General features: G+C 25.1%; 1 protein-coding gene across 3 annotated transcripts; it reads right to left on the reverse strand.

Annotated features, from left to right (window-relative positions):
- Positions 1-5,893: 5,893 nt before the first annotated feature.
- On the reverse strand, positions 5,894-23,034 carry LOC114129355 (origin recognition complex subunit 1-like). 3 transcript variants are annotated; one of them, XM_050207390.1, is made up of 19 exons: positions 22,756-23,034; positions 21,040-21,246; positions 20,726-20,827; positions 20,471-20,575; positions 17,147-17,251; positions 15,810-15,848; positions 15,665-15,703; positions 14,526-14,669; positions 14,140-14,400; positions 13,739-13,819; positions 12,869-12,946; positions 12,515-12,595; positions 10,030-10,113; positions 9,795-9,875; positions 9,499-9,612; positions 9,126-9,438; positions 8,894-9,069; positions 7,319-7,869; positions 5,894-6,380 (listed from the first exon to the last, which is right to left on the reverse strand). In XM_050207390.1, exons 1-19 carry the CDS (start codon positions 22,773-22,775, stop codon positions 6,364-6,366), a joined length of 2,598 nt encoding a protein of 865 aa, XP_050063347.1. In that variant the 5' UTR covers positions 22,776-23,034; the 3' UTR covers positions 5,894-6,363. The 3 variants fall into 3 exon arrangements, with proteins under 3 accessions (XP_050063347.1, XP_050063348.1, XP_027849871.1); XM_050207391.1 differs by lacking the exon at positions 21,040-21,246; XM_027994070.2 differs by lacking the exon at positions 12,869-12,946.
- Between the last annotated feature and the right edge of the window lie 66 nt (positions 23,035-23,100).

Raw genomic sequence — 23,100 nt, forward strand, 5'->3', positions numbered from 1 at the left:
ATATATTTCATGGGATAAAATATTTTATATATGTAGGTATTTTTATTATTATAATAGTATTTTAATGGTATTTTAATAGGATTTTGTTTTTAATATTTTAACAGTGATTCTCAACGTGGCCGCTACTGCCCCCTTGTAGGAATTTTTAATTTTGAAGGGGACGTTTTATTAAGGGGGCACTCATCTATCATTTACGTTTTTATTATTCATATTATTAGTAGGTATTTAAATATAAAATTAACTAAATTGTAGCATTAAAATGTTAAATTATAATTTTTTCTTTAATTAAATAGCTTATTAAAAACTAAAATGTTAATCTTTTGAAAATTTGTTTGAGGGGGGGGGGGTTGGTATGAGGTTTTAAAAATCTAAAAGGGGTGTTGAGTATAAAAGTTTGGGAAACACTGGTATATTAATAGCATTTAATAGTATTTAATAGTATTTTTAGTATTTTTATAGTATTATTTTATTAGTATCACGATTCACGAGATCCTATATAATATACTAAGTTTATAATATTATATAGTATAGTATATAGTATATATATAAGTATATAATATTTCTTGGGATACTATAATTCACTTATACTATATATTTTACATACATTTTTTTTACAATCCATGATAAAGTTTATGATTATGTGCTCCGTTAGTTTTTAATTACAGTAAGTTCCCGTTACAACGAATACCGATACAACGAAAAATCCCGTTATAACGTAAGTTATAGAGATCCCCTGCCGAAAAGCTACATACAAAAGCTATTTCGTTACAACAAAATTTTCGTTAAACCAAAAAAAAAATTCGGTCCCTTGGAGTTCCTTGTAACGGGAACTTACTGTAATTTCATCATTTCTTGTTCTAATTCTTCGTTAAGTTTTTACTCTTATATACGGACCGTTTTTATTCTTGGTTGCTGTGTTTTTGCAAGTGAACTCTCCACCGAACTTCGTGACTTTTGCTTAGTTCTGTTCGCGTTTATTTCAACCGCTGTTTGATAAGCTATTGTCATAAGCAATTGTTATTAGATAAAATCTAAACAGCTGTTCTGATTACGACGTTTTCACGGCTATTGTGAAGATTTTAACGTCCGGCTAGAAAGTTAAAGCTTTTCCTGCCTCATTCTCCGAGCTACATCGCCGTATTATAAGCTGCATCTCAATTTTTTTCCAGGGGCAACTGTATTTATTATTTATTATTATTTTTTAATGCCTTTGAAACATAACACTATTCTGCCTTCCCCTATTATGACTCGCAATCGTGCTGCCAACAATCCGAATGCGTCTTCCAAAGCTGTTTCTAATAAAAATCTTATATCTTCCATTGAATTCTTAAAAGCTGATATTCTAAAATTCAACAAAGAAATAGCTGATTGCTATAATAAACAACTGAATGGACTTAGCGATGACTTCAAGTAATTTTTGGGCAAATGTCTGAGCTCAAAACTGAAAACGATAAATTACGCCATGAATTTGAATTTTTAAGTAATAAAGTAACTGTTTTTGAATCTCAAGACCATTCGTCTCAACCTTCGACCTTTATTGCTCCGGTTCTTCAAGAACTATTTAAGCGTGAAAGATGTGCTACTAATACAATTGCATATGAAGTACTCAAGTATGTCTCTCAATCTGTTAAGGAGCGGATTGCTAATGATAAGCAATCACTCTATGGCCTTTTTCAGCCTCTTAATATTTCAGATCCTTCCACATATTAAGTTGTTCGCCTTGGTAATTTCGTCTTACCATTATTCGGCCTCTTAAGATGATTTGTGACCCAAAGGTATCCGTTATGCGGATCCTGCTTGAGTTTGGATCTTTAAAACATGTACATACCAACTCTATTGGAAAATTACGTTTAGTGAAGGACATAAATCTTCTACTATAGTGTCAACTATTTCGTTCTTGTCACGAAAAGCTAGATAAAAGAATTGGTGATGGTGAATCAAATTTGAGGATTGTGTATGTCAATAGTATACCCAGAATGAAAGCCTCCCCTTTCAAGAAACGGGATTGCGAATGAACTTCCGATTAAATCACTCCTAAACAACCTTTCAACTATTGTCTCTTTCAATGATTTCTATCAAAACTGCCGTAATCTGCAAACTAAATTAAGGAATTTTAAATGTAATGCTTCTATGTCAAATTGTGTTTTTGTAGTGTTAACTGAAACTTGGCTTACGGATAATATCCATAGTTGTGAAGTAGGTGTAACTAATTATAATATATATAGATATGATCGTTGTAATTTTAGTAGTTCATATCTACGTGGGGGTGGTGTTTTTATTGGCATTCGGAAGGACATTCCCTCGAGTTCAATTACTTTACCTATACTCAAAATTGAACAAGTATTTGTAAAATTATCTATTGGTTCTAATCACTTCGTTATTGGTGGAGTATATATTTCACCAAACTCCTGTCTTAGCCCCTATGCAGACCACATACAGACTGTTGAGTTTATTCTTCATAATTTATTATCTTAATAATACCTTAATAATTTGTATTTTGTGGTGATTATAATCTGCCCGAAATTAGTTAGAGTAGTGATGATAATTGTTTAATATAAGCTTCTAAATCTAACCTTCGTGTCCCTTGATTCCTGAAACATTCGCTTGGTTTTATGATGAAGACAGCTTCTGATTTTAATAAACATCTAAAATCTATTAAAATGCTTTATTGTGCACTAATTCGTCCGATTTTTGGTACAGATTTGTAATTTGGAATCCGCATACTGCTTACTACGCTTATTTAATTGAAAGAATAAAACGTAGGTTTTTGAAATTCGTTGGCTTATCATTAGGAGTTCCCCAACCATCTCACGACTATACATCTTCTATATCTGGTCTCCTTGAGTTAAACTCGTTAGCTGACCGCAGAGTAACGGTCGATCTTTAACTACTGTATGGGCTATAAGTGATAAAATTGTTTCTTCTTATCTTTTATCACAATAAAACTTCATAGTTCCTCATAAACCAACCAGATCTCACACTCCATTCAGTCCATTCTATGTTTCAAATTGCTCCGCTAACTATTTATCTAATGAACCACTGAAGCGTCTCATACCGATTTGACGAAATCAGATTTTCTTTATCCTTGACCTTTAATTGTTGTCTTTATATTTTTTTTTATGTTGTAATTAATTAATTATTTTTGTAATAGGTACGTATTGTAATAATTATGATAAATTGTAAAAAATGTAATAGTCGTTTAAATTCTATAAATAAATATAATATTTACATTGTAAGATAATTCCGGTGTTTCCGAATTGTGGACAAAGTAACAAAAACCATGTGAGTTGCGAACGAAATCTTTAAAGGTATCATACGAATTGCGTACAAGTGTCCAATTATAATTTTTTATATAACGATTGTGGACGTTGAGAAAATACTGTTTAATATTAACGATAAAATTTAAAGATGATTGACATTATTAGTCATAGGACTAATTATTATTATAATACTAACAATTTAAAACGAACAAAAAGACATTAGAAAAGGAGGCATTCATTAAAAAACAAATGTTGCAATATTCAAGTGAATATGAATTTAAATAACATTCACTCATTATGTGATTCAGATGCTAATTCAAAAAATTTGATTAACTTTTTTAAAACTGAATTAAGTTAATATTTTTTCCTATATTAACTTTTAACTTATCGATCTTGTATCCTCTTAATTTAACTTAACTTGAGTTAATTATTTTCTTTAACTTTCCCACCTTTGTATAAAGATATCTACCGTATAAGTACCTACTTAATAAATAATATTATACAAAACACATTAGTTGTTACCTATTTTTGTATACATGTACCTAGGTAGTTGTAACATGTAAATATTTAATATATTGTATACATGTAATTGTAATTAATTTGTTTAAACCTACAATGTATTTTGAGATTTATTTGTTCAATGCATTATCTATTGTCTAAAATATATATTTCATAATCTACACTTATGCTTGACAAAAAATGTTATGTTATTACTTATTACCAAGATTATTGTTTATGTTTTTGAGTTAATTACACCACCAGGTGTGTGCGCTGCCCGATACAACATATTTAGCATAACAATGATAATAATAATAATTATTATTAAATCAATACTTTAATGCAGTGGTTTCCAAACTTTTTTTCCATCGCAATACATAATATTATTAGTTATTATAAGTCACGGCACACTTTGGATAAATATTATCTACTTAAAGAATAATACGCATGTATAATGATGTTGGGTAAGTTCAAGTTATCGCGGCACACCTTTTGGAAAACACTGTTTTAATGGATAACATTCACAATTTAAGTTCATAAAATAAAATTTCGTACATAAATAATATTTTATGAGTTCAGTATTTAGTTTTAACAATATGTATCCATAAAATATAAATTACCATATATTTAATAACAAACATACAATATATAATAATATAACAGTATAACACTATACATTTATTAATTATTAGGTACTTTTTTTTTTCCGGTTGAATCGACAACCGGGAGGGGACCGCTTGCGCATTACTTTCTCCCATTATTAGGTACTTACCTATTTATAAGATAACTTTTTTTTAAGTTTGAAACCGACGACGCCGCGGGAACTGTTATCACAATATTTACACGAATCTATAAGATACCTATAGTATGTGCCATTAATTCTGGAATAAAAATCCCTACACTTTAACATTACTCAAAATCACATGCCTAACTGAATAAATATTTTTTAAACCTTAATTAAAAACATATAGGTTTTAATAAAATAAATCATAACAATTTTAAAACAAAATCTATTTTAAAAACTAAAATCTTGCATATACAAATGTTTTGAAATGATAAATTAAAATAATAATAATGATACTAACAACAATAAATCAAATAATTATAAATTAATCATCAAACAAAAACTAATAAATGTATTTACAGTTAATTATAACACTGTTTCTCATTATGGTGTTAATTGGACATACTTTGGGTAAAAAGTGATTAAATATGTATTTTAAATTTAATTCTGATTCAAATGTGAGAGTTTGGGAATGACTAGACCACGTCCACGCACGATTATACTTACGATCATAATAATGAGAGAATTGTAGTTATAGGATTGTACTTGGTGAAAATGATAAGCGCAACAGTTGTGTTGCAACAAGTTAGTAAATCGTCATCCGGATGCCATAAAACTACATGATCATCACACCTACGCATATATTCTAAAACACGTTATCAGCACCCAATTGACGTAGAGCTTGAGAACGCGATAACTGACCAGCAGGGACATGTCGAAAGCAAGAGGGGACACAAAGCAGACGTGAACCTTAGAGTTACTAATTAACAACGAGCACTTTCAAGCATGACTATGTATTAATTCTGTGATGGGTATTTAATATATTTTTTTTTTGGTTTAAAAAACACTGAAATATTTTCAATAATTGTAATACATGCTTTGAATTACATCATCAACTTTTATGACTACCTCATCTTACTTCAACATAAACAGACGGTTGCTCACACCTGGGCTGCTACATAAAATTGAAATTAAGTGTTTTATCACATAATTATGGTTTTGAAGCAAATTAAAAAAAAAGGTCATGATTCATACCATAAAAAAACATAAAAAAAATTTACAAATATTGTGCATTAAATAGATAACATATGTAGGTATGGCATTTTTTTCTTCTAAATTTATTCAAAGCAATATACATTTTCTGATTTTATATTAGGTTCTAATTTTTATTTCAATGAAGTTGATTAATGTGTAAATATTATTCATCAATAATCATTGAATTTGACTACTATATTAATGTACAGTAATAATTACAATAAATTTTAATTTTTTTTGTGTTGAATTAAAATAAAATGTCAAAAATAATTTTTAAAATAACATTTTACAAAATGATACAAATTCAATACATAACAAAATGATTTCATTCATTTATTAAAATATTAATATGACTTAATGCATTTACATGATAAAAAATTATACTTTTAAAAACTACTAATATTAATTATAAGTTAAGGGTTACAGTTAAAAATGTTGAACTGAAAAAAAAAATATTTTAACAATATTTAAAAATAACTGGAGAAATCGTAAACAGAAATCAACTAACCTGAAGAAATTAACTTACAAATAACAACAATTTTAATCTCAATAAAAAAAAAGTATAAGTATTTAATGATTTATGTTTGACTTCAGGAGAATCACTGAATACTATGTATTGTTAAATTATTTTAAGTTCTTCTTTTTAAATTTATCCAATTTATTATGAAATAACAAGCCAAACTTTTTGTTATTACTCATAAGAGTAATATCAGTAAAAATAAATTAATACAACAAAATATTATTTGTTAATAAAATGAAGATTATAAAATAACATATGTAAAACAGTCAGTTGTCCCAATTTTCTGAAAAAGAAAAAAATAATAAATAAATGGTGATGTCATTAAAATAAAATATTTATTATATAGAAATACAATTGTTTAAGACTATTTCTTTCTTAATTAACAGGGATGGATATTTATCATCTAATGAATGCAGTAAATTGTAAATAAGTACTTGAAATAATATTATGTAGTTTGATTAAGTAGGGAACTAATACCTGAGAAAATGTATCTGTAATACTCTATATTATCTGTCATTGAGAATGTTATGTTTTATTAATTAAGTGGTTAAAAAGTTTAGAATTGATAATTATTTTAAACTTTATTTTTGTACCTGATAACATTTTTTCAATAAAATACACTTACTACATTGGAACCAGTTTCAATGAAAGCAGTATGACTGAGTGTTTCACAGGGATACTATAGGAAACAATTTTTTTCATACAATAGAATATTCTCTTGATTAACAGAGTATAGTTGATATACTTTGGTGAGTCAAAAGTAGAAATAATTGGGGAGAACAAAACAATATATATTGGTATTTGTTAAAATGTAATATTATTATTATTATTAATAAAATAATAATAGTTTAGTAACTAGTTAGAAAAAAATCTAAACTCAAAATCAATTTACAGAAATTTAATGATGATTGGCTTATCATTAAATTTAAATTTACAATGGAGCAGTAACATGTTAACTTTACGAGTTATATTTGAATATTCTAAAAACCAAATTGAAATTATTGGCAAAGCATTAACATATGCAATAGATTCAATTAATTGTTTTATTTTTTTTGATAACATTTTAAAAGTTCTCATAAAAATATCATACAAAGAATGATTAGTTCTTGCAAAATACATACGTCAAAAAAATAAATATAGAATATAGAAACATAGAAAACAAGATCGAATTATAGTATAAGTTGACTTAACCTTATAGTAATCATTAACAATATTATTTACCTGTTATGTAATTATCAATAGATGTTTGTTCTTGATTTAAATGTTCAACAGAGTTTACATCCGTTGTGGTTTTACAGTAATAGTTTTCTGTTGAATCATGTTTACTAGTATTACTGTTTGTACTATGTCTCTTTCTATCTGATTTAGTTCTAGATTTGGCACTTGTTCTTGGACTTCGTTTATGATTTATATCAATGGCGTCAGTAACAGTTTTTTTATATTGTTGATATTGAAAAGAATTATGCTGATCAGTATCACCACAAACCCAAATTTCAGCATTTCGATTACTAAAAACTGATTTTAGCATAATTAAATTGCGTGATAAATTATGTATGTTAGTCTTATGATTTAATGGATCTTGTTGAACTCCCAAATATCTATAACCAGTTATTTGTGATTTCATCTCTTGAAAAGCTTTTTCAAGACATCTAAAGTATGATGGATTTTGATCAAAAGGTTTTATGAATATACAAAATATTACTTCAGTATCAATTTTGTATGATAGTATATCACCAGGAGCCATTGGTTTAATGTTAATATCTTTTAATAATCTATAAATAATCAAAAAGTTATTATTAATAATAATGATAATTAATTATAAAGATTAATTTCAACTACTTTCATTTTTTTAATAAAACAGACTTTATTAATTTAGTTAATGTTACTTTAGTAAAATAATATATTTGATAACATGCTCTGATATTTTATATAATACAAGCCAACATAGGCTTATATATTCCCATACAGTAATACACAATAGGAAAAGAAATATATTAATTTATTTATATCATAGTCATATAAACTGATTGATAAAAATAAAATTGGGTTTAATCAAAACATACTTATAAAAGCATTTCATTTATGGATAATGCAATTCATCTGCATAATTACGAGCAACTATACTGTAGTCTAGCAGCTAGATAAGCACAGTACCACATAATTTTAATCTAAAGGATCTAGGCATGGGATATACAGTATCCAATCTGACAAAAATGTGTGTTCTGTGTGAACACAACAACTTGAATCAGTTGACCACCAGAAATCTATTAAATAGTGATAGGTTTGACATGACATATTTCAACTAACATCAGCACCTTTCTGCCAGTCAGTTTTAAAATATTATGTTGGACATATTGAGTTGAATTGATGATGTTTCTTGGATTTAACATTAATTCAATCAGTTTAATATTAGATTGAATAAAATATAAGCAACACCAATGCAATTATGCAATGTATATTATTTTAATTTGGATTTCATACAATAGTAGTGTATAGAAACAGGAGACTAGTAGATATTATTTTCCTCTTGCCAACATACATCATTAGTAAGTTGAATCAAAATTAAGATGTATGATAAATAATCACATTAGTATTGCATATCTAGAGTTATTTAACTATGGTTGAATAAATACTAAGAATATAATATAATTCAATAAACATAAAATTATTTTTGGATTTAAATTTTTCACAACTAAAAGCTACTTCTCATTATCCTTCAACAGCAATATTTAAAAATATGTGAAATAAATACATTTGTTTGAAGAATTTAACATTTATTAACAAAATATAAATTACCTCTCTTTAAATGGATATTTAGCATTAATACGTTCAACAACTTTGTCATTCCAATTCTCTGAATACATAGTGCACATATTTATAAATATTATTAAATCAGTTTGTTTTTCCATTTCCCACAAATGTTTATATGTAAAATTTACTTTTGGTTGTTTGATATGTTCTGTTTCTAATTTCTATAAATTTAAACAAATTTAAATGATTTATAGATTAAATCATAAGAATTACTCACTGATGATGTCAGGCATATAGTAAGTTCAATATTAGATGACGCAAATATTTTTGAAATCATTGACTTCACATCCATCATCATATTGTATGATTCAAATCCATATTTTGAGATTGCAAGTTTGGTTAATTTAAGATTATTCATTTGATTACGTAAATTACACAATGCCATTTCTAAGCTACATAATAGTGATTTTTGTGACATTTTTCTTTTCACGACTAAATAAAATACATGTTGCTCATTATGAAAAATATGACCAACATCACCCACACGTAAATTAAGGTCCATCAATGCACCAATATGACCAAATTTGAATCTGAAAAGTTAATTAATTTTTACAAACAATATAAAAACATTACAAGAATTTTTATCATACTTAAAATCAGCTGTCATGCCGAAAGCATTATTAAAATCTTCGGTAACACAATGTGCTAAAGAAAATGTAGATGGCAAACTAAAGATATCATCCTTTATTTCAAATGTCTTTAACCTAAAAAATATATATAAATATATATAAATAGTTAATAGTTATTAATACAATTAAATTCATTGAATGTAAAAAAATAATTTTATAGATTTCAAGTCATAACTAAAATAATAATAACAAAGTATCTCAGAAGAACATTTAATTTTGAGATTTATTGTTTTAAATATTATTATGATTGTACTTACATCTTTCCAGTCTTCACAATAGATTTTTTATTTTCATAATTATCGTTTTTTTCCTGGAGTTCACTGTTATTTTTAGTGATCCTATAAATTGTTTAATTAAGAAAAAAATTATGTTATAAATATATTAAGATTATGTAAGAAATATTTTTTAAGATACAATAAATGTAAATATTATAGAAAAAATGTTAAAAGGAAAACAAATTTAATTCTGAATATTAACTATGACAATATTTACATATTTTTTTCAGTATTTGTTATTGGTTTTCTGTTTTCATAATCATCATTATTAATTGGGTGTTCATCTTTGCTTTTTGTAATCCTAAAAATAATTTCATTGAGAATAACATAAAAAAAAACCTGCATAATCTAACATATTATTTAATTAAATATAAAGATTATCTTAAGGGGATTGGAAGCGTTGATTTTCTGTCTTTGTCTTACACACGTGGAATATAGGAAAAATAGCTATACGCGCCTGACAAAAATTAAGGTACTTCTAGTTGTTCGATTTAAAATATGTAAAGATGATTGAATTGGCATATAAGTTTACTTTGCATCAGTTGAAGTATATTTTTAATATTTTCAATATATATTAATAATAAAAATTGACAAATTTATTAAATTTAAAATATTTATTCTCATCAAAATATTTATTTTAAACAATAAACAATCGATAAAGTGCTTCGACCGATGCAAAGTAAACTTGTATACCAATTCAATCATCTTTACATATTTTAAATCGAACAACTAGAAGTACCTTAATTTTTGTCAGGCGCGTATAGCTATTTTTCCTATATTCCACTTGTGTAAGACAAAGACAGAAAATCAATGCTTCCAATCCCCTTAAGCAATAGGATTAAGAAAGTTTCGACAAAACTTGTTTTCTTTCTAACTCACATACAACATACTCAGGAGTTGATTAAGGTTTGCTGCTCATAAACTAAAATAAATTTACTACCTAATTTATTTATAGATGTTATACTCCTAAATTACTAATTTGTTTTTCTACCTTTAAAATTTGCCACTCTAGGTTGCAGCCTAGTGATGCTTAACCTTTTTTCTTCGGCAGACCACTTTAGTAAATAACTATCTTCAAAAACGCCACCAAATATAAATGTACGAATAATCACAATCTTAATCTAACAATATAAATTTATTACACATACTACACAGTAGTATATATATATATACAGAGTGATTATTTAAGCATGCTCACCCCATTTTTATGCTTAAATTATGCATAATATATTCAAATTCTTATTTTTGGAATTTTTAAATGTAATTAAAGACAATATTTTAAAGTACTTAGATTTTTCACAACATTTAAGGAGTATCCTGTGGCGATACCAACTTTGGTTTTTCAAACGAGACCACACATGTTTTAAAGCAAAATGTGAATCAGCTATTTTTCTGGAAATTTTGACATATTGCAATCAAAATTTGAACGAAAATTTCCGGAGTTATTCTCTTTTAAATACTAAGGAATAAGGATAATAGTCCATTATAGTTTATACTAAATACTTAGTAAATAGATACGAACTCAATAATTATATTTCGGTATGCAATATAAAATATTAGTTAATAATTAAAACTTATTACTAAATGCTTACGAATTAATATTTATTAAGTATTTAGTAAATGCACAACAAAATTTCTTTTTTTTTAAATGGTAACCCCTGTTTTAAATATCATTTTTGGATTGATCGATTTTTTTTCAAGTGATTTTGATGTATCAACTTGTATGTAAACTCAAAATTAACTAAATTAGAGCTAAAAGTATAATTTTAAAATCTTATATTTGAATATTTTTTTTTTTTAATTGTACGTATTATTTCTTTCTAAACACTGTGATGTAATCAAAATTATTATTATTAAAAAAATAAATTATTTACTATTTATGAATAATTATTTCATTTTATTGTTAGGTACGCACATTATGAAATAACATAATTTAAACATGTATTTTTAGGAAATAAAAATCTAATTTCTATTTTATTTTATTTAAAAATACTATACAATTTAATTTACAGAAATTATATCATTTACTATTTAATAAAATTTTTCAAGTCATTATTATTTTAATAGATACCTAATTCTAATTCTGATGTAAAGAAAAATACGTACAATTAGAAATAAAATAAATGTTCAAATGTTTAAATATAATTTTGATACATATGATTCTACACAACAGAGGGACTTAATTTATTGAATTTATAATTTATTCCTTTGATTGATTATTCTAAACATAAATTTGCTAAGTTTTGATTAGAAAGAAAATAAAATTTTGGCACATTTAGAAAACTCAATTTCTCAGGAGATACATTTTTAATTTAGTTATTTGAAAATTGTATTTATTTGAAAACATACTAAGAAAATTATAAAAAAAATTAATTTTTGAATAAAATATTGATATTGATTTCTTAGTAATTGTTCATTTAAATTGGCTGATCTCTTTGTATACTTATACTTTAATCAGTGAAAACATAACAATTATGTACATATCCACTCGACTAACCATGCAACAAAACTAGTTTCCTGGTTCAACTAAGCATACAATTTTAAATGGATGTGCAAAAGAATCAATTTTAGTTCAGCATTGGTATTTTTTCTCATAGTACATAGTGTAGTATACACATTGAACAAGGTAAAAAAAAAATTTAATTTTAAATTAAATAAAGTTAGATCTTATTGAACAAAATATTTACTATGATATAACTCACATATTTTCTGTCTTTATTATTGGTTCTTTGTTTTCACATACATTATAATTATCCCAGCATTCATCATTATTTGTCGCAATTCTGAAAAATAATTTCTTATTAAAAATATTATATTTAAAAGAATAATTAATTATAAACGACTTTCATAATGCGTCAGTTTATATAGTGTATATAATGTGAAAACTAAATTTAAAAAAAAAATGCAGTCTTTTTTATAAATTAAATAATTTTAAAAATTAAAGATACAATAAATTTAAATATTATACTAAAGATTTTCAAAAACTTAAACTGCAAAGATATGAATTTAGTTTTTGAGATACTATTATTCTAAATATTTACAATAAAGGTATTTACATATTTTCAGTCATTGTAATTGGTATATTATCATAATCATCAAAATTTTTCCAGTGGACATCATTATTTTTTGTGATCCTAAAAAATGGATTTGATTAAAAATACAGACGATAAAGTGATAATTGAATTTAAAAGAAAATTATTAATTTATTATAGATTGAGACTTTCCAATGATTCATACAAATTATAAACTTATTAGTTTAGTTATTATATAAATATTTTATATACCTAAAATTTTTTTATTATTATTATTAATGAAATAATTTGATTTTAAGTTATAACATAAATATATGCATAAAGAGTAATCTCAAATTTAAGAAATGCACATTTATTTAAGAGAATGCGATACCCACATGTGTTGTCTCTGTCTTATACACGCATAACATAGTTAAAAAGTGTTTTGCGCGGGACAATTTTACTCCCTCAATACTTATATCAAAATTACAAAAAATTTTAAATCGCATTGAGAAGAACTTTACCTATGATGTAGCGTTTTAATTTTTTTGATAGTGGTAACCAATCATTTTTAATAATTAAATGAAAAAGTTATCGGTTTGAGAACTTAAGGTTTTTTTCAATGATCAAGGATTTTTTTTCTGCTCTATAAAGCACAAAAAATATTACAATTTCATAAAGAAGTTAAATTTTCATTTTTGATAAAATGAATAATTTTAATAAGTGAATGCAACTAACAGGGAAACATATAGATAAGATAAATGTATTCTTTAATTTACAAAATAATTTAATATCAAGTTACAATATGAAATGTATATATGATAAAAAATCAGAATTATTTTAAGTTCAAATGAAAAACAAATATAGTTTTAAGATCTAGTTGTTCTGAACACTATTCACGATGATAGTACTTACATATCTTCTGTCTTTGCAGTCGGTTTTAGGCTTTCATTACCATCATTATTTACCAATTGGTCAACATTATTTTTCATGATCCTAAAAAATTATTTTATTAATCGTAAGAATTTACAAGAATAAAAACATAAATCATAATTAATATAGATGATAATCGATATACAATATTTCCATGAGATGATAATCAACATGTAACATAACAATTTTCAACCTATTATAGATGTGTGAATTCAGGACATTATATATCTAAGACAAAATTTACTGTTAAAAAACTTTTAATCATTTGAAAACATTTACTTTTTGACTGAAATAGTCAAAAAGTAACCAAATTTATACAAGTATACGTTTAATAAATAACATATCTTGTAATGTAATAAATTTTAATACAATAAAATACCCACCATTTTTTATTTTTATTGATTTCACATTGATTTTCTAATGATTCTTTATTTTTGTGGATATCAAGGTTTTCGATATCACTTATGTACTTCGGTGTACTACCAATAGCTGTGTCTTTACTATAGCTATTGTTAGCTTCTTCGGAACAATCAGTTTTCTCAGGTTCATTTTTCAATGAGAATTCTTTTTCTTTTTTAAAACTATTGGATTTGTTTGTAAAGATTTCATCTTTGTCCCGATGAAGATTTCCATTATTTAACATTCTATACAACAAAATTAATATATTATTAGTGCTCAATAAATTATAGCTCAATGATAGCTTAATTATTAAATATATAAGTCGAGTTCATTTACAAAATATAATAACATCATTAATATGATTTTTTACTTGTTTCTGTTCAGTTCGATCTTAAATTGTTGGTCCTTTAATTTGTTTTCCTTAACAGTTTTATTAATTAGAAGTATTGCAGTATTTTTAATACCAAATCTTTTTCTAACTCTTGGAGATTCAATCTCATCACCAGAATTAATTCTAAAAATAATTAATAATAATTAAATTTAGGATTTTTTGTTTAATATTTTAATTTTAAAAATTACATAATATAAACTTAATGAGTTCATTAGCATTTAATGTTTGATAAGAAACTTTAATTATTATATGATAATAAATAATTATATAAATACTTATAATAAAATAATTATAAAATGTGTTTATGCACAAACTTTTAAGTCTTAAATATTAGGTATATTATGTTCATTGAAAAATACAATTGAACCTTGATAAAAGTTCTCATTAACTGTACATCAATACACATCAATTAATACATCCAAATATATTGGCCAGTATATAGTTTTATAATTTTTACTACCATTTATTGTTAGTACATTACATATGCCAGTTGTTGATAATCTTTTCAAACAAGTGAACTACATTTGAAATTTTAAGACACCGGTGATTGACATCCAGGAGAATTTAGATACTTAGGAAGTTTTGTTTGATGAGCAAAAAAAAAGGTCAAGCAACTCCAAACAATAATTATTTATTGCTTCTTTGTAATAATAATAATCTAATATTTGAATAGCATGAATAGTATTCTAATAGTTGAGTTTTGTTTTTACAATATCGGAACAACATGTGATGGAGGATATTATCTTTGCATGTTGTATTAATTTTATCTCACAACCACATAGCATAAATAATTTTATATTCTTGATAATCCATTCAAGTTATTTTAGAGTTTATTAAAAGACTAAGGTTTTAGATAAGTAAATAATAAAGATTTAAAATTTTAAGCAAATCTTACAACTTTAAAATTAAGATATCAAACTATCATTATGTGGAGCCATGAATAATATTATTCTCTCTTTAAACTAGATAATAGGTCAATTAACTATTGAATAACTATTATGTTAAAAATAACATTGTAAAATTGATTATTCCGAGTATAAACTTGATTATTTTTGTAAACAAAACATAGGTATAAAAGAAAATTTATTAAAAATAATTTTTAATTAACCAATACTAACTTTTCATCAACTTTCTCTTCTCTGTCTTCTGAATTAGAACTGTACAAATAATGATAATTTAATCAAACATTTTAATTATAAAAACCTTGTACAAAATTGTTTATAAAAATACCTCAATATTTAAAAACATAAATTAAGTACTTACTGTTCTTTCACAGATTCTTCAAGAATTTGAGATTCAGGCCTATGTAAAAAAAAAAAAATAAAATCATTGAATTTAAAATATATTTCAATAGATCTAATAATATTTTTATTTTATAAGAATCAGACCTAAACATATTAATAAATATTATTTATAATTATTATGGGTTATTTAAAAAAAAAAAATATGAAAATATTATTCATTGAAATTATCAACTTATTTAATTATTATCATGGATAAAACTTGTAAGCGCACAATTTAGGAACAATGGAAATCTTTTTAAAAAGAAATATAAAATATATATATATATGTACATAATCTATGTAGTTTCAAATTTTCAAATTAATAATTACTGATGCTGGACAATTATATTATTCATACATTTTCCTTTATTCTTATAACTCTTAGGACTTTTTGTCTTAACATATTTTGGTGTTATAAACTGACAAGCTTAATTAACTTAAATTTTGGTATATTAATTTGTTTGGAGTTATATTGTAGATATTTTCCTGCCCTTCTTGAACTCCTTCTAATTTATAATTTTTAATAAGATAATTTGATCTGAATATATATCATATCATACATTGACTATTAAATTGGTTGACAATTTGGTCATAATTAGTTACAATTATACTATGTATCATCTACTTAAACAAAATTTGAAATTTCTATTTTTTTTTTTTTAATTGCCTATACTTATTAAGTTAAAAATTATTTAATGTTATACATTGTTCCCTTTTGGTGTTTAACATTTAGTGATGAGTGCTGGGTAAATTTTTATTCCAGTTTATTTTTAATTGCTATAGTAATCATTTGTTTGATTCAGATTGATTTTCCACACTCATGCAAGTCATGCTATCTTATAATTACTATAATACAATCACAAAAATAAAAAAATCTGAATTTAAATATTGTATAATATTAAAGCTTATCAATTATCACTGAAAACTATAAACGAAAATAGTGCAAGCTAAGAAATATAGCTAAAAAGATAAAGTCTGCCTCACATAACTAATGTAGGTATATGGAGTAATCACAATAATAATTTATAGTTAACATTACCGATAAGCAATCCCCCAATGAAAAGTATGAATTTACAAATCCTATTCTGTATAGTTAACACCTAAGATAATGTTAAAATAGAAAAAATAGTACATCAAAGTGGTACACTCTTTACATTTAAAATTGTACCCTTACAAACAACTAGTACATTATTCACTATTCATAATTGTGTGCATTGCATTTTTGAAATAATAAATCGATAAAAAAATAACAATAAAATAGATATTAAAATGATGTGCGCAAATGAGTCACCTATTAAAAAGTTGTTTAAAACTTACTCTTCGTTTAATGTACTATTACTATTTACAATATTAGCCATAACTCCATTTGTTAATTTTTGTTCTGTAACCATATAATGCTCAAAAATAGATTGGCCATCATTCCTGTATAGAAAAACATTGAATTATTAAAAAATACAAGGAGAAAATTTTAAATAAATTTCTGGACAATTTTAATTAGGAAAAAAATATCAGTCCTTATTTTATTCATATTATAAACTATGATTAAATAAACACATATTTTAATCAGAATAATACCAAGTATGAAATGTTCCAAATATTAGAAATAAAAACTAAAAAGGTGGGCAAGTGGGTACCATCCACTCTGCTATGTTATATTTTGAATGGGTTATCTACAATGAATGTATTAAATTTTAATTTAATGATATATCACTAGAGGTCGGATTTGTATATTTTTGCATACCTTTTTTACTTTTTACCTTTTTTTTAAATAATCTTTACGAACCATACTAATTGAAATTCATTGCTAAATTTTTATTTTGCATATATTTGCATATTTAACTGTAAATGTCTATTTTTTCATATTTCAATGAATGCTGTGCTGTCGCGAAAAAATTTTGGTTGGTAGGACGCAAAATTAGCAACACAGTTATCTTAATTTGAAATACATATTAACTAGGTACATGTAAAACATTATATATTTACATTACTACATTAGAAATGGTTGAGATAATCCCATCGTATAAAAAGAAATAGTTCATCTGCTGTAATCTAATCCTTATATCGTCGTTATCGATGTAATACATTAATTTTATAATATAGTTATCTGTCATATAGCTATAATAAGTATCAAGACCCAATAATTTTAAGCTCTTTTAAATTTGCCCCAATAACTTTAGTTGATTGTGAATGATCATTTTCTATACATAAGCATTTATTAACAGACAGACGGCATAGTTTTACTGAAGAAAAACTTGAATATCATTTAAAAATTAATTTTAACAATAAAGAATAAAAACACATTTTGAGTTGTATATTTTATTTTACTTTTAAACAGTAATATCTATGTATTTATTTATACGTGTTCTTATTAATACATTTATATTTTAAAATATTTTATTATCTTACATTTTTTTCATACTTAATACATACAACTTTAAATATAATTTTTGCAAATGCATACTTGTTACATATATTAATTATTTCTACTGTATATTTTAATGATTTTTACTGCATATTACATAGCATATTTTAATAGTTTTTAGTGCATATAAATCCGGGCTCTATATATTACTGTAATATAATTTACAATTATTTTTTTAGTAGAGATAGTCTATCATCAGCTTATACTACTAAAGTACATTTCATGATATGTTTTTTGATATTGCTATAAAAGTAACTTAGTTTATTATTAGAATTATAGAGATAGGTTGATTGGACATTGCATTTATTACACAATTAATTGTTTAATTATTATAAAACTGACCAACATGATTTATTCCTTTTTATATTAATGTTAATATCATTTAAATATATACCACCTTACCATAAGTGTGAAATTATATAAATATATAATAACTTAATAATCTAAATATTTTGAATACATAAATATTCAAAGTACAATTTATAATACATGTATAAGTTTTAAGTCCCCCAAAATATTTTTTTTGAATTATTATAAAATAATGAACATTGATATTCATAATTTAAATATGTAATTTAGTCCAAATTCGAATTACCAATATAATACGTACATATAAAATAATTGTATTTGTTTATTTTTTAGATTTTTTTAGTTCTATTATAATCTACTTATGTATAGTATTGTATTACATTTTCAAACCTTAGCTATGAAAATTTAAGATATTAATATTATACAATGTTAATAACAAAATACTTGTAAATTTTTGTGATTTTCTAAAAATTTGAACTTCAAATGCATATAAAAAAATTGTATCAAGTATTTTTAATATTTTTATACAGAAATAAAAACATATGTGGGATTTAACACGTTAATTGTAATATGACAGCTGCTAGGTATCTATAATTATCAAATTCTATATATTAGTGACCGCCGACTGATTTAATTATTTCACCACTTTCTTCAAGATGAAAAAGTAATGCTTCAATATTACTCGGTAAAAAAAATCAGTTTTTTATTTTTCCATAATTAGTATAAGTTTCACTGCACAAAGTTTTTGATTTTCCATTATTTTAATGTAAATATTTATAGTTTTCAATTGACTTTGTAAAGTTAAGACACAAATTAGTTTTATCTTCAAAAAATATTTTTAAATGTTTGGATAGTTATTTTGGGATAATAAAAAATACGATTTAAATGCATTAAACATTTCTATTATTCTTTCAACTGCCGGATATAACAATTACCATTTTGTTTTGGAGTATGATAATATTTCTTTATACTGAACATCAACAAACGAACAGAATTTTTTTGATGTTTCAACATGTAATATATAAATATGGAAATACCCAAATATTTTACAAACTATTGTTTTAATATCAATAGGAAGACTATTTGTAGCATATTGAATACTGTTATGTATTACTTGTGCGCAGCAACCTAATCCCAAAATATTACATTTAACTGTATTTTTTAATTTTAAAAATACATTATTTTTGACTTTTCTTGCAATACTGCCCCAAAATTTGTGTTAATATTATCTCCTGAGCTTTTTATTTTTTCAAAACAATTAGGTACAATTTTATTTTTAACTAATACGGCAGTTTCTTCTGGTAAGCTCGAAAAGCCCAAAATATTATTTTTAACCCTATTCTCTGGATTAAACAGGATTAAAGTATCTAACAATTACATTTACTAATTTGACAGACTTATAATTTGAGGCATCAACAAGCACAAAAATATGATTAGCTTTTTTAAACCTTCAATAGTTTTCTCCATAGCGAAAGGAGCAAAAATATTTATAATTAGGTCATAGGTTTTTGTTTTAGCACAATTAATGTGTTTTTTTTAATTAAATAATAGATGAATAGATGAATAAAATTTGCTGTACAAGTCATAGAGTTAAAGCTATGTTTATGCATAAAAGTATGAATAGCTAAGGTTAGGTTAGGTTCTTTGGCCGCTAATTTCAATGATTTGTCGTTAGCTTTTAATGATGTAAAAAAAATATTTACTTTGCTAGATGTCAATGCAGCTTTTTGTACTATTTTATGTTTATTAGATTTCAGTAGTAAAAACCAGTAGGGGGTCCCGGCAAAATCGAGACAAATGGCAACCATAAGTTAATGTGTATTAAATTATTGCTATATTATATTTTTATTTAATCATAACTTAATTATAGTAATTTTACTTTTTAAGGAAGTTAAAACATAGTTACTTACTCAATAATCACATTGTCTATTAATTCATTCACAATGTCACCAATTATATTAGTTGCTTCTTTTCGTTCTTCAGTTTTATCGATGTGGTTGGCATGAGAATTGGACCTTGAGGAAAAGATAAACATTAAATTATATTATATTATACAGTCAACTTAAATTACTCAAATTCTAAAAAATTCGATCAAAATTTGATTTTGAAGTTTGTTTTACAAAAATAATGTCAAAGAAATTGAAATATAATTAGTTGTTACTTACTCTTTATCTATTAATTCATTAACAGTATCGGTAATAATTTTTTTTTCTTCGTTTAGTTCTTCATTTTTATTGATGTGGTTAGAAAAACAATAAGCATCACACCTTAAAGAAAATAAAAATATTAAACTGTAAAGAAGTCTATACATATATAAATTTATTACTTATTTAAATAATGAAACAATTTGTTTAACTCCTAAATACAAAAAATTTAATTGTATACATAAATATTTTCAAGCAAAAATAATTTTAGAATTTAAACTTATCCATTGAAAATAATTTATCATAATATATTTAAGAATGAAATTTACTAATACCTATTTTTAATAGTTTTCTCGGCTGAATCTTCTGTTTTATCAATTGTTTTAAGATCATCAGATAAACTTTCAAACAATGAACTACATTTGCGCATCATGTATGCCGCAATATACAATAAAATTCTTAGTACATTACAAATAATGTACTTTACCATACTCAAATAAAAATTTATGGTTTTCCAGCGTTCAATTCCATCAGATAATGTCCTAAATGTATAAAACAATCATTAAGTAAATTAAGAATAAATGGTATTTAAAATATTTAAGATCCATAATATATTATATAATATAAAATTAAGTCTTCTCAAAAAAAAAAAAAAAAATTAAAAAATTAACATAAAATTTTGATTAGGTATTTCCGAGGGTATTTCTGTATAAAACATATTATTATTTATTAGTATATAATATCATTTTTTCATTTTTAAGAGAATGTAAGAATAATAATAAGTTTCTAAATAGTTATTACAGAACATTCAACATCATATTTCAATTTTTTTCTTAATCTAAACATTTTAAACTAGATTTCACTATAAGAAGCAAATGTATACATGAGAAACCTAGAAAATATTAGTGGGTGATTTAAGGAGCAGCTCCCACTCACAACTGGAACATTTTAAAATAAATAAGTTATTATTTTCACTAGTATTTTACTGTTTTTTTCTTATTAAAAATTGTCCACGTTTAATAACAATAAACCTCTTTCGCAGTAGTAAATTTATAATTACCCAGTGGACTACTTAGCTTTGAAGAATTCCGTATTAATACATGTCACTGACATAACATGGTTAAAATTTATTTAATTACCTATTTAAAACTAATATTTATTTAAAACGAAAGATTGTAAGGCACCATTTAGAGTAAAAAACCCCTCTAAAATAAAAAAATCTGAACACACGCACTTCAATCTCAGCCACCCTGATTAGATTAAATTTTATGAAATCCAAAAGGAAAGTTTCCAGCTAGACAACCATTATTTTACTGTATCTTATCTATCATTTTGTATTGTTTTAAATGTGTAAGCAATTGCTTAACCATTGATTAATTATAACAAATTATTGATAAACATTTCAATTAGGGTTGGAATTTTTTTTTTAACCCACTGCACACGACTGAAATATAACATTTAAAAAAAGACGAGATATTGAAGTCCCGCTTTATAAAAAAGCGGGATTCGAGACACTAAAAAAAAAAAGTAAATAAATAAACTATAAATTTTATAGTTAGGTTAATGTTTAATGTTAAATGCTACAAATATTTTGCTCCAAGTGGATGTAAAAAATCTAGACTTTCTTATCCCGCTCGCTTGTAAGACACTAGATACCGGACAAAAAACACATAAAAATCATGATACCTGAGTCGCACTAAGAATTGAAACGGGACATGAGACAAGTAGTAGGTATATTAAAAATCGGGAATGCGCCGCCAAATCGGGACGTATCCTAAGTCTTATTTCAATCAATCAAAAACACTAAAAACATCTATTTTAATCGCGTCGTCCACCCCGTAGCGGCGGTGTCAACAACAATCGATCGCGAGTAATTTATATACAAACAAAATGTAAATCGTTGAAGAATTTGACAGACGACTGGTGGATATTAAAAGCGTATTGAAAATCACAATTCCAAAGCCTCACCGTCTTCCAACGACCACCGCGGATTGACCAGTCGGCGGCCAACGGTCGTAACGCGCGCGTAAAAATAAGTAATAACCACTCACTTGTTCGTCGCATCCGCCATCGTGGTTTTCCTTTACGAGTCCGTCGGAAAAATGTGAAATGTAATCGCAGCGATTGTTTTAAATTTCGGAAAAACGTGGCGAACGCGGGACGTAAAAAACGACAATCGGAATGACCGGGAATTGACACGCGCGAACGGAGGTCGCAGGATAAAACGACAAAAAAAATAAATAAATAACGCGCGACGCGAACGTGACGAGACGGTGGAAAACGTTAAAACGATTAACGATATTGTCGTGCGATCCGACGACTTTCGACGACGATAAAGATAATATTACGTCACGCGACCAGTGCAACCACGGTCGATTGGACGTACGTTATATATT

This window comes from Aphis gossypii, chromosome X (assembly GCF_020184175.1).
Source record: "Aphis gossypii isolate Hap1 chromosome X, ASM2018417v2, whole genome shotgun sequence".
NCBI classification, from domain to species: Eukaryota; Metazoa; Arthropoda; class Insecta; order Hemiptera; family Aphididae; genus Aphis; species Aphis gossypii.